This window comes from Gymnodraco acuticeps, unplaced genomic scaffold, assembly GCF_902827175.1.
Source record: "Gymnodraco acuticeps unplaced genomic scaffold, fGymAcu1.1, whole genome shotgun sequence".
Taxonomy (NCBI): Eukaryota; Metazoa; Chordata; class Actinopteri; order Perciformes; family Bathydraconidae; genus Gymnodraco; species Gymnodraco acuticeps.
The window spans coordinates 2,156,496-2,169,351 of NW_022992150.1; the positions used below are offsets into that span (position 1 = coordinate 2,156,496).

At 41.6% G+C, this 12,856-nt stretch overlaps 1 protein-coding gene across 5 annotated transcripts in view; it reads right to left on the reverse strand.

Annotated features, from left to right (window-relative positions):
• LOC117538492 (Down syndrome cell adhesion molecule-like protein 1 homolog) overlaps positions 1-12,850 on the reverse strand; it is a 47,384-nt gene extending 34,534 nt beyond the window's left edge. For all 5 annotated transcript variants that reach the window (XR_004567860.1, XM_034204235.1, XM_034204234.1 and 2 more), the window contains exons 1-2: positions 12,653-12,850; positions 9,415-9,561 (exon numbers count right to left, since the gene is read on the reverse strand). Coding sequence is in view for 4 of the 5 variants with exons in the window: in XM_034204235.1 (XP_034060126.1) it covers positions 9,415-9,517 (103 nt within the window). In the remaining variant the exon portion in view is untranslated. The remainder of the gene's footprint in view (positions 1-9,414; positions 9,562-12,652) is intronic.
• Positions 12,851-12,856: the final 6 nt, after the last annotated feature.

The following is a 12,856-nucleotide window of genomic DNA, read 5'->3' on the forward strand; positions in this document are numbered from 1 at the left end:
AGTATAGTTTTTTTATTAAAAAATTAAACCCACAATAAATCTAAATCTAAACTTCTGTTTGAATGTAATCATAAAGATCTTCTAAATACACCATTGAACAAAATTAAATTAAATGTTTTAAGTGTTATTTACAGAACATGACATGTAGATGTCAGGGTTGGGGACAGCTACTTCCCAATAGAAAGTAGCCTACCAAATGATGTTTTTGTATATAATCACTATCTAATTGAATGCCTTATGTTTAAATAGACCATAACATATTCTTAGTAAATATCTATGTCTGAATATTTAATTGTTTTGTTAAATAGTTTTTCTTGTTGTGGGACCGCACTTTGCATCAATTCGGTAGAATGCCCCAGTATATAGAGGAAGAAAATACTAAAATAAACAAAATTGTGTTTGAGGAAATGTACAGCACTGTGAGTAAAATAATAATTGACAGTACTATTGATAGGAAATTATGGATTGTGCTCCAGCACTTTCAAAAACCTGGCAAAGTGTGCATATTTTACATGTTGGTACTGTGCCATTACATTTGTTACTGACCACACACTACTGTACATTCATATTCACACCAATTATTTGCAGGAAAACATCCTTATTTCACTCCTGCCCAATAATAAACGTACATTTTGGGGTAAAAAATACCCTGCTTTAAAATGCGACTGACCCTGTTCTTTTATGTTATTGATCCACAAAAAGTAATGCCTGCTATCTGCTCTGTGTCATCCCTATTGTACATCCAACACGCTGAATTATTGACTGAAGTATTAACTGAGTTCCACTGAAGAGAGAAACAGAGAGAGCAAACAACTCCCATGCTGTTACCATGCTGAATTATTGACTTGCTTACACATGATATTCACTATGTACATACAGACACACAAAGAAAAGCAGCTGAGAAACATCACAACCTCTTCCTTACACTTTTCTGAACCTTAAAGCAGCGTCGCAGCGCCGCTAACCTCCCTCACCTTCCCGCTCCGCTGCCGTCAATCACGGCCCGCAGTGCTGATCTGACCTTTATGTGTGTTTGGACAGCTAATAGTGAGGCGGATCAATAGGTCTGATTGAGAGGTCATGTAAGAACATGGCACTTGGATGACCACCGGGGATCCCATTTGATCCCTGATCATGTCTTCTCATGGTCCCCAGCGACCAGATGCTTTCACAGAAACATTGTAAAAAGAAATCTGCCCATCAGGGTCACTAAAATGCAAATATATCACTCTAGAAAAGAATGACTCACAATAGAGAATATCTATTTTGGGCCAAATATTAGGCTCTGACACACCTTTCTTTCCTTATCTACATTATAGGTATCTAAATGTAATCATATAGATATGTAAGAACATTTTTCATAATCCCATGAAATCGGATGGAAATGTGTGCAACCACACAAGAAGTTCTGACAGGATTTGAGAGAAAATCTTTCCTACTGAGAAATGGAGACTAAAGGGGAAATTAGAACCCAACTCCTTACCGCTGCTGCGAGTAAAGAAGCATTTCCTTAAATACTATTTCTTAGTAGAGCCTGCTGTAATCTCCTTGCGCTAATCCTTCGTTCGCTAGCCTAAACAAAAGAGTAGAAGAAAGCGGGAGGAAAGTGGTAAAACCTCCTTAGTGAAATCCTATTTCTTAACCCAATCCTGGCCACATAAACCCTCCGACTCTTTACTCTAAGCCTTGACACAAGCCGGCATGCTTTCACTTTTCCTGAGGACGTGGTGCAGATTAACATCTATCCTTTACAGAGTGAGTAGTAAGAAATATGTTGGTTTCTTTCTTCTGATTATATACTAAAACATTTCACAATAATATGGGGAGAGAAAGACCGGGCAATGTGACCAGAGATCTTTAAGAAGACACATGATACCTTGATAATACACTTTTGTACATAAGTGTATGATATTATTATTAAATGAACATGATATACTCACAATTTAACATGTAGTGTTGATAATACGTTTGAATTACGGTCAAGCTTCTGATGACATTCTGATTTGTGCAATAATAATGATAAACTCTATTTGTATTGCACCGTTCTTTTCAAAATAACAAGGTGCTTTCCAAGAATGGTAAAAGAAATACAAAGTAAAGTTCCGTGTAAATTAAAACGTACCCAACAATCTTTCTTTTCTCATCCTCATTTATTTTAACTCGTTCATATTTCAGCAGTTTTGTCCCTGCAAGTCCAAAAAGTGACGTTTTCATAAATAATGTCAAAAGCTGAAAATATGAAACTCTTATAACATAGTAAGGCACACGTTAAGAAGTGCACCAAATCAGACTTCCTCAACTCTCCTTCTCTCTCAGTTGAATATTTCTAACACAGGCTGGCTTAAAGGGTGAGATAGTGGTCAGAGTGATGCGCTTGCAGGGGCTTCCCCATCTTTCCCTCTTACACTGATTGACACTGATACACTGATGCACTGTAAACATGCTCATGCTGCATGTGTGTGCCAGCCTGAGTGTGTTTGATGGAGTCACAAAGAGAAAAAGAGGCACGAGAGAGCGACGGCGGTGATAAGAGTGTGTACGTTCCTGTGTTACGTGCACGTGAGCAGGCGTGTGTAGTAGTGTGTAAATAGTCAATAATAGCCGACACTTGTCAGCCCTCTGCTCTCTACACACAAAGCCCGTGGTTGAGCCATTGTTGAACTCCGCCTCTCCACGCCGGCCACCCCCACCCCCCCAAACTGGGCCTCTCAAGCAGAGATAATTATGCCTATTGTGCCCCTTGAACACACACACACACACACACACACACACACACACACACACACACACACACACACACCACACACACACACCCACACCACACACACACACACTCACGCACTCACACACACACACACACACACACACACACACACACACACACACACACACACACACACAGACACACACACACTTGCTTGTGCTAATTCACACACCCACCCACGTGCCTACTCAACCAACTGAGTAAAAGATGGCTGCCAGCATCCCATCTGTTCCTGTCCGGCTCTCAGCACACTGGGGCAGGGGCAAAAATATTCAGAGAAAGTAAAAAAAAAAAAAAGAGTGGACAGAGGTGAAGAAACTGCAGAACAAGTGACTTATCTAGTCCCATTGGAAACTGGATTAAAAAATGAGTACATTTCCATGTTGTTTTTTCATTAAGATTTTATAAGGAGCTGCTCATTGTTAGGTTGTGGTGTTACCGCCAAATGTTTGCATGTGTTTGAACGTAATGGCGGCACCGTCATCTGCGTGATTCAGTCTTTAATGTCCCCCACTCACCCCCATGGCCATGCTGTGTGCCATGTGGGACAGAGGCAGCAGCAGAGGGGAGGGGGAGAGGTGAGGGAGGGATTGTGTGAGACTGGAGGGTGGGGTTGACAGAGGGCAGCAGTCGATGGGGTTGTGTTCAATGAGCCCCGGGGACGCCACGTGCTCGCTCTCCTCCGCTGTCACACCACGTCCTGCTGCACAACAACACACAGCCGTCCCACAGCAGCGCGGAGCCTTAATGTATCCCGAGTTAATGTTTAATGAGCGTTCCATATTCAGGCAGCCTCATGCAAAACCTGAAAATGGCTTTATTGTGTTCCTTTTGAGGAAGATGTGTGTGTGCGTGTGTAAGGGGCAGGCTTGTACATTTGTACTTTGCAGGAGTAAGTGTGTGTGTCAGCCCAGTGTTTACAAGAGTATGCTGTGTCCCAGACAAGTGTATCTATTAATGTATTCCTGCTCTGAGTGCAAAAGCACAGATTTACAAACAGAAGTCGTGTCCTTACACACCGCCGCTCTCCATGAGGTCCCTCCGCCTTTGTCACCTCTCTCCTCACTGCACCTGGCTGGAGCCTTATGATGGCAGCAACTTTTTAATCACAGAGGAAAAGCTGCAGTATAAGTGCTTGTGGGATCGGGTTATATCTACAATAGTGTCAGAATCGTCAAATACACATTGGAGTGTCTAAGTAAATAATATATAAGTATATAAACATTCAGAATTATATATGTGTTTACTATTTATCAAGGTGAACTTGTATGTAAACATAAAATATATTTTATATTTATATCTTTATATATTGTATAATTAAAAAGGCCCAATCAGCAACCTAGTTCTTTTACCTAAAATCTAGTAGACTTGAGCTGTCTTTCTATCAAACCAGTTGTATGGGGAGCACTTTATTATAAACTTCATTAAGAAGAAGACAATTGCCAGTAGCTTTGAATATCTCAACATATATCTTTTTTTTAAATAGGTATTTGGCCAACTATTTTCTTGATAAAAAATAAAACTAAATCGTCCTAATCCTTGATTAAAAACATGTGCTTACGACATGCAAATATTCAATTAATTCATAAATACTTGACCAATTCTGTTTAACTGTTATTGCTCTTGCTGCTATGACACTTTCACAATTTCGTTACGGGGATAACTAAAGTATATATTCTCTAAAATCAGTCAATAGAAAATAGATTGCCAACTATTTTTGATAATCTATTACTCATATTTGGATTTTTTTCTGGCTAGTTCCGTCTTTTGGTTTGTGATGATTTTATATTTTTCTCTGGAGTCCCTTTCGCAATGTGGTCATTTTAACAGACATTTTGCAGACATTTCTTTTAGACAATACCAAAGCAAGAAAACAATCAACAGATTAATCAATTAAAAAAGTAGCTACAGTGATGAAGTCCTTCAAACCAAAAGTGGAGGGATGGCGCACCACTCAATTCATCATGTTCAAACTCAAGTGACTGCAAACTAATCAGTTTAGCTATTGTAACTTTCCTATCCTACACAATATATAACCTCAACTCTCCAGGTGTTTCCAATTAAAGCCATTTGTGTGTATGCGTGTGTGTCTGTTGAACCGCTTGACTTCCAGCAAGGACCCTAGGGGCAGAAGATTGATCTGTAATGTAGCCTGTAAGTGACCTCACCACCCGGTGACGCCCATTAGGATCCAAGTTCACAATAAGGCCTGATAACTCAGCACTTACACACTGACAGGTTAAACACAGGTTCACCCGGCCTTACTTTCAATACAACAGGGATTTAACTAGACTGAGTAGATCGAATACAGCTTCCCTCCCAGATTCTGTTAATGGACTATAGACATGCAAAACACTCGTGTGCATTATGTAATTTGACCTCAAGGGAACAACAAAAGATGGAGTGGCAGTATGGGGAGAAATTGAGAAGATAGGTGCATATCAATTTGATTCAGGATATTTCGGGATTGATCATTTTTGCATCATAATTGTCATTATCACTGACAATGTATTTAAATCATATGGTGTGATTTTTTTTTTTTTAACTATCTGTACAAAACCTGGAAATATGTTTTGTTAAGGCGATCTATAGGCTGGTATATCTCCTCAGCTCCACAATAATATTGTATCTTAACACATGGTTTCCTTTTAACAAATAGTTTGCTTCCTGCAGTTTGAATATTGCACTAGCCAATATTGACATTTTGATATAATGTTCATTTATTGTGCAGACTATATACATTGCTATTGTTTCCTTCTATTACTCCTTTTCATCTATTAAATGACGGTGCAAACACAAGGCCAAACTGTGTGGCAGGTGGATGAGATGGAGCATGGTTGGGCATCTTCTATGGACCACCATGTGGCCGCAGCCATCTGCTGGTCCAGTCTTTATTCATCGGAGCCTCTCATTAGCTTTCTGCTGGTTAGACTGACGCTTCGATCTGCAGGCTGAACCCTCCCCGTGTCCCACTGTTGTTTTTCATTCCTGTCCATAGACCCTCCATCTCTCTGTCTGCGCTCCAGCTCTCCTCCTTCAGATCACTGCTCAGACTCGCAGGCTCCCATTGTCTCATGAGGGTCACACACCCACACAAAGCTTAACTACAGAGATGGCATGGGACGGGGAAGTGAGAGGGAAATAGGTCAGTCTGCCTGCACCCCTCCCCTCCTAGAGCCTCTCACTGTCCTGGCTGGACAGGAAAGTGGGACAGGGAAGGGGACACACATATAAACACACACACACACACACACACACACATACACACACACACACACACACACACACACACACACACACACACACACTCACACACACGGCTCCAGATGGGTGACGTGTGTTTGAATAAATGGAACCTGTTGGGGTTCAGAGGGCATGGCTGCGTTATGTTATGTCATCAACTCAACCTTCAGACTGGTATGTGATCAGGCTGCTGATACACAGCGATTCCTCCATGCAAAGGCACAGGTATGTGGTGAGGGTGGCGTAGAACATTTTACGAGTCGGGTGTAACAATACATAGATTTAGATTGATACGTTGATTTAAAGATCAACAATCTATTATCATCTGCAAAGCGAAATCCTTGACGCATTTATTTTGAAACTGCAAGTCTGAGTCATCATTTACATCCAAGCACATCTTCTTACTAAATATTCAAATTGTGCCTAAACGTGAGAAAGGAATAGGTTGTCTTTCATTTAAATGTCTGGAAAAGCAGAGTAATACAAATGTTGAGTCATATTTTAGTTGCAAGTTTTGCGTGTTGATTTAATTGTAATTGATTTTGTTAAATGGCCATAAGATATCCTCTGATACTAACTGGTGACCCTTGATCTAAACCAAAACAAAATCATATTGTGGCAGCTATATTTTAATATTGTCAAATATTGTATCGTTGTCAAACTATTTTGTATCGTGATGACATTTGTGATTTATACCCCTAGCCCTTTTCTGATCTTTTAATTTTTTATTTCTGAGGGTGAGGAATCAGTGAGGAGACACAGAGGAAGGAACTGTGATGGGTTGAATGTCCCTCTAAAAAGGTAGATGACATTAAGCCATCAATACCTCTCATAGAAGGCACCTGAAATGTAAACAAACACGTCTGTAAACAAAATCTATGTTTGGAAACTAATGAAATCTCCAGCACTAATCCTTTGTGCACACACTTGCAGCTGGAAAATAGAAACCATCCCATTTCATTCAGTGATGGTTGAGTGCTTTGACTTGCTGTTTGCAGTGGATTTCAGCAGACAATGTCCCTTTTTATCAATACAAAACCAGGCAATATCCCAGGCAGAGTATTTGTCACCACAGAGACAGACATGCAAGTCAGTGAAGTGAATGTGATTGTCTCTCTCTCCTGGGAAAAGCCCAGGAAAAGGAACAAGCATGTATGGAAAATGATGGAATGAAAGTCTTTGATTAGAAAAGACAGGTGTGCACAACCATAACATGTATGGATTTACTCACTCAAAATAAACTGCAACTCTTCCCGTTGTGTTTCTTCAGCAAATAAAAGTGACAGCAAGCCAACACCCTCTCACTCAAAAGAATCCATTTTAATTTTGACATCTTCATTAGACCTGTCCAGACAGTCCTTTGCTGGCCAAGTAGATTGTAGAGGTAGAAAAGAGAGTTTGACGGCTGATGTTTGAGCTACTCGAAGAGAGGGCTAACTGAGAAGTTGGATATCAGCATCAATAATGTTTATATAACCAAATGTACCCACTGTACACTGATATTCACTGTATGTGTGTAGTTGCTGTGCATCCATGTGAGAGTGCACTCACATTATTCAGATTATGAACCGTTCTGCAGACGTGTTGTGTTTTAGAGGTTATGCTGCAGATAAGCGACTGCAGTGATTGGCTGAGAGGACGACGAGGTTGCTGTGTTGATTAGCGCGGAGGTCGCGGGTCAAGGTTGAACATGACCATATCGCGAGTTGCGTTTGTGTGCGCCGCTGTCGCAGGGAAACGAAAGTTCAGTGAGCAGCTCATCATGTTCAACATCTGATCCTCACACTCACTGCTCATCAACTGACCTATATACCCCTAATTACACACAGCAGCCTCATGACAGCCCACACAGCAACACCCCATGCATGAAAATACATATACACACACAGGACTGGCACATCCAAAGCAGTGTTTATGTTGAGGAAACGTATAGGAGGGCACTGTGAACCATGACAGTGACAGGAATAGAGAACTGTTACTGCTGATGTTTAAAGTGAAAACAGCAGATCAAAAAAGAAATAAAATATGTGTATATTTAAAAAGGCATTAGAAAACAAACACTAAAATCTATTTTCATTTTAACATAAAGTAGCTGGTTGGTGTCTGGGTTTTTCTAAAATAAAATAGTTGTATGTGGAAAAACAGGAGAATGTGTTAAAAAAACTAAAATTGATGTTATACATTGATCAGAAATGTAATTCATTTGATACAATGTTTTGGTGTTGTTTGTGTTGAAATGTGTTTATTGATCTGCCAGGACAACTGAAGACATAATTTGATAAAAAGTACAGTAAAACACTACTATTCTGTAAGTGAAACTGAAAAGGTTGAAAAAATGTCTGACAATAACAAACTACTGCATCCTTGGTGCATGTGAATGTGTGACACTGGGTGTGTTTTGCATACATATAATATAAAACGCCATCTGGCAGGACCTGAGGCCGTTCTTGCCCTACTACCCTCCTTGCTTCTCCTCCTTTGGTGGATTTCCTCCTCTACCTCTCATCCCTCTCTCCTATTGTTATTGTGAGCATAGTTTACGCAGAAAATAAACATTTCAAACATACATTACACACAATATATACTCACATTATAAAACACTTATAATGGATTCACAAACAACTAAAACAGATGAGACTGAAACACACACACACACACACACACACACACACACACACACACACACACACACACACTCACACACACACAAATGAGGTTAATGAAGATGAATGTGGGGGCACAGTCCTATTGACATCCTATGTCTCTATAATTGTGGCCCTGTTCTTCAAGGACGTGGTGTTAAGAAAAGCAGGAAGAGGACAGGAATAGCTATGATGAGGAGAAACTATGGAATAGTCATGCGACTTAGAAGAGATCTAATGCAGTGTCAATCACAATTAAAGGCAGGATGTGACATTAGGGGGAGAAATGTATCTGATGAGATGTAAAGCAGAGGGAAATGTGTGTGAAAAGTGGAGGAAGATGAAGGATAGCGAGGGAGGAGGAGAGGGAGGAGGAGCAGTGATGTAGTAGAGGATTATTGAGTATGTATGTAGGAGGATTAGGCCAGTTCATTGATCCAGAACAGTGAGCAGACAGAAGACACGAGTTAAGAGTTCGGTCAAACATGGAGCACAGCGGTGCATCCGCCCACACAAAAGCTCACACACACACACACACACACACACACACACACACACACACACACACACACACACCCACACACACACAACACACACCCACACACACACACACACACACACCACACACACACACACCACACAATCACACACACACACACACACACACCACACACACACATTATATAAAGACATACCTAAATCCTATGAAATGAATCAATCTGCCCACCCCCAGGATAATCCAGAGTCACTCATGTGATGACCTACCTGGTACGATGGAAACCGTGTCCCTTTCCCAGGACACGACGCTGACGTACTCCTGCACAGCCACGGGGATGAGGCACTTGAACACGGCTACGTTTCCCCGCATAGAGCGCTGGTCCGCCACCCGCACCGTGTAGGGCTCCCTGAAAACTACAGAAGACACACAAATCACATTCAGGTATCTCAAGATCAATATTTTAGGTGTAAATGATGGTGTTAATTCTTACCAGCCAGGATTTTTGTTAACATATTGTCACTATTTGAAGATATCTACACAAATATTCTCCATCACCTATCCAGAAGATATATTGGCGACGGATGATCATGACGACAATGTAAGCCATTTTGTTTTGACAGAAATAATAATCTACTCGTGTTTACATGATCAAAAACAACACATTAACACTCCAGAGACAAAACGCCCTTTCATCAATTACCACAGTACTCCACATTTATTCATTGGAAATTACTGGCCTACTCTTCGTCGTTTGAACTCTTCAAATTTTGCCTCCGCTCTCACCATAAATGGTGCAAGCCGCCATTAAGCGGGATAATCATGAAAATTATTTCCTAGCTGTGGCATGGCGTCATCTCAAAAACACAATTGTCTTTCTTTTGTCAGTTTTTTTAACACAGAACTTCATAAGGATGCGACGGAGTGAGCCGCACATTCAAAGTAAACTAAAGGCTTTTTTGGGGCTCAGTTTATGCAGGTTCATGCAATATTTTACACTCTGGTGAATGAGCAGGGACTCATTAGCAAAATCACATGAAAGCTAGGACGTATCCGAAGGTTGCTAAGAAACTGGTTCGGAATCCCTTCCCTGGTAACAGACACGATGGCAGCATGCATACATGCCCGCTGCGAGGGGGAAACACATGCAAGTGCACGGAAATTTACATCTTCTTTGAACAAATGAGCGGAATAATGCAGATCTGTCGGGTTCTCCTGGAATAACATGGAATGAAACAACCAATGAATGTGTTTGAAAATTGATTGTTGGCCGTGAAGGTGATTCAAATGAGACGCCTGTCAATTATTCAACACCACGACCACGGGACTGAACCCCGAGATAGAGCGGCCGCATCCTGTCTGGCCTGTAACCTGTGCACCAGCACTGCCGCGGCCCGACAGAGGCCGCTGGCTGCAGGATGTTTGGTTCATGCTAATCCCTCGTCTCCCGAGGCCGGGCTTTTGGGTCATGTGGGAATGAAGGCAGCAACCGGCTGGCATGCAGCTCAGGGCCCTGGCTCAAATCCTATACTTGGCGCTTGTATTAGTATTAGAATGAATATGAGTATTAGTTCAGGTCGGTGTTGGGAGGCAGAATATGAAAACAGATGTTGATGGCAGGAGGGAAGGGGGGGAGGGACCGACCGGCCTGAGCGAATGATGGGATGGAGGAGGGGGCGGGACAATAGATGCAGTGTAACTAAAATCCAGCTGCAGCTTTTGTTCCAGCTGCGGTTTGATGGAACTGTTTGTTGAAGTATCTGCTGCAGGAACCCAGACCCCCAGACGTACCGCTTTACTCTAGATGAGGTCTGGCTTATTAAAGCAGCCTTGCGCGGTCCAATCAACGGAAAGCGCCAATTAGGTTGGTTAATGAGAGATAATTAAAGTGTGCTGTGGCTATTTTTAGTCTGGCACAAGAGGACAGTTTGAAGAACGATGGAGCAGGGAGAAGGAGGAGGACAGAAAAGAGAATATGATGGCAACAGAGGCAGCTTTTGGTCAAAAAGTCTAAAAATAGCCTACCTATTATAGCTGCTAGTGTTAATTAATTGATTCTTTATGTTCTCTAAAGACACCTTAAAATAATAATTGTTTTCTCTTTTATGTCAGAAACAAATGTCTGAGATATATGTTTATGTATGATAAAACAGTATATTTAAAAATTACGAGTTAACATATTGAGATTCCATTAGCTGTAAAAAGGGTCCCTCACACAAAACACATCTCCTTATCACTAGGTGTGGAGTTACTTTTCTCACCTTTCAAAGCTTTAAAAAACATTCCTCGAAAAAAATATCCCAGTGGCCGTCAAGTTCCTGGTTATACTTACTTGTAATGACCTTTTAAAAAGTGGAAGTGTGTTAATGAGGATGATGCGGTGATGTGATCCAACCTATTGTCACCCTTTCTCCCTCCTGATCTGATGTGGTTATATCATCTAAAATCACATCGAAGTTGCCACTTAACTCTAAGTGCTGTAGGGGTTGTGCTCTGGATTCGTCCTAACAGATGGTGCCATGCTGTAGATGGAGCTGAAGGGGTTATGTTGGTATAAAGTTCAGCGGTTCATCACCAGCTCAGTCAAAAAGGTGTGAGCGGAGTCGAGGCCTGGTGTAGTATCTGATGCAGATGTTTCCTCTGAAGACTGTGTTCTGGGTCAATCTGTGTCCAGGTGGTGACGCACTATTTTAGGCCAGGTGACTCCGTGTGGGCGGGGCTTTCTTTTGAAGCTGCCAATCACATCTGCTCGACTTTATGCTTTCACAACTATGTTGTTTTTCTCACTTCTTCATCATGTTGTGTCTCAATTTGGCCTTGTGATCTTCAACATCACTTTTTCATCTCAATAACAGGTCTTACTTCACACTTAGGCCTAGTCCTCAAGTACATGGGTATCTTTGTGAAGGTTTCTTTTTTAAAACGCGCAATGGTCTTTCGTCCACACCCAATCAGCATAGAAGATCCCTAAAAGGAATCTTTTGGAAAACTCAAGCCATGGTGGACATCCCAGAGTCCCCACATGTCAGAGTTGATGCATAAATGGTTTTAACTTGAAACATCTGGGTGTGCACCTGTGCACCTGTGCACACTTTTGTAAGGCAACACAAACGAGGCAACATTTGTAGATGGCAAATATACATATGGATAATATACATATCCATTGTTGTTATATATTATAGTACAATGTCCATTTTTGTATTTTATTACAAAATTGAGCATCTATTCCAAAGTCTAATTTCTCGACGGGGATGAATAAAGTATTCTGATGGACTTTTTATATGTTTATTTATACACAACTGTACCATTGCTTTTAATTGGCCTATATATGAGAAGCAGAGTGGTCAGACTTCCACTGGTGTGTGTGGGGGCAACCTAACCATTTGTGTTTTCATCTGGACAGAGACTTTTCTTTTTAAAACAGTGCTTGTGTGAATGGGATTACTTTGACAACAAAGGTGAGAAAACCCATGCTCATTCCGCTTCCCGACCACAGTCCCAACTCACCAGCTTTGATGCGGATGTTGGGGCTGCGGATCTTGCCGGCTTGGTTCTCGGCCGTGCAGAAGTAGTCGTTGTCGTGGATGTAGCTGTTGTAGGCGGAGGGCGAGAAGGGGTACAGCTGCAGGGTTCCATTGGCGTGCACGTGTCGGATGTGGGGCACGTCGTAGATGTCGTCGCCGGTGGCCAGGTACCAGCGCAGTATGCACT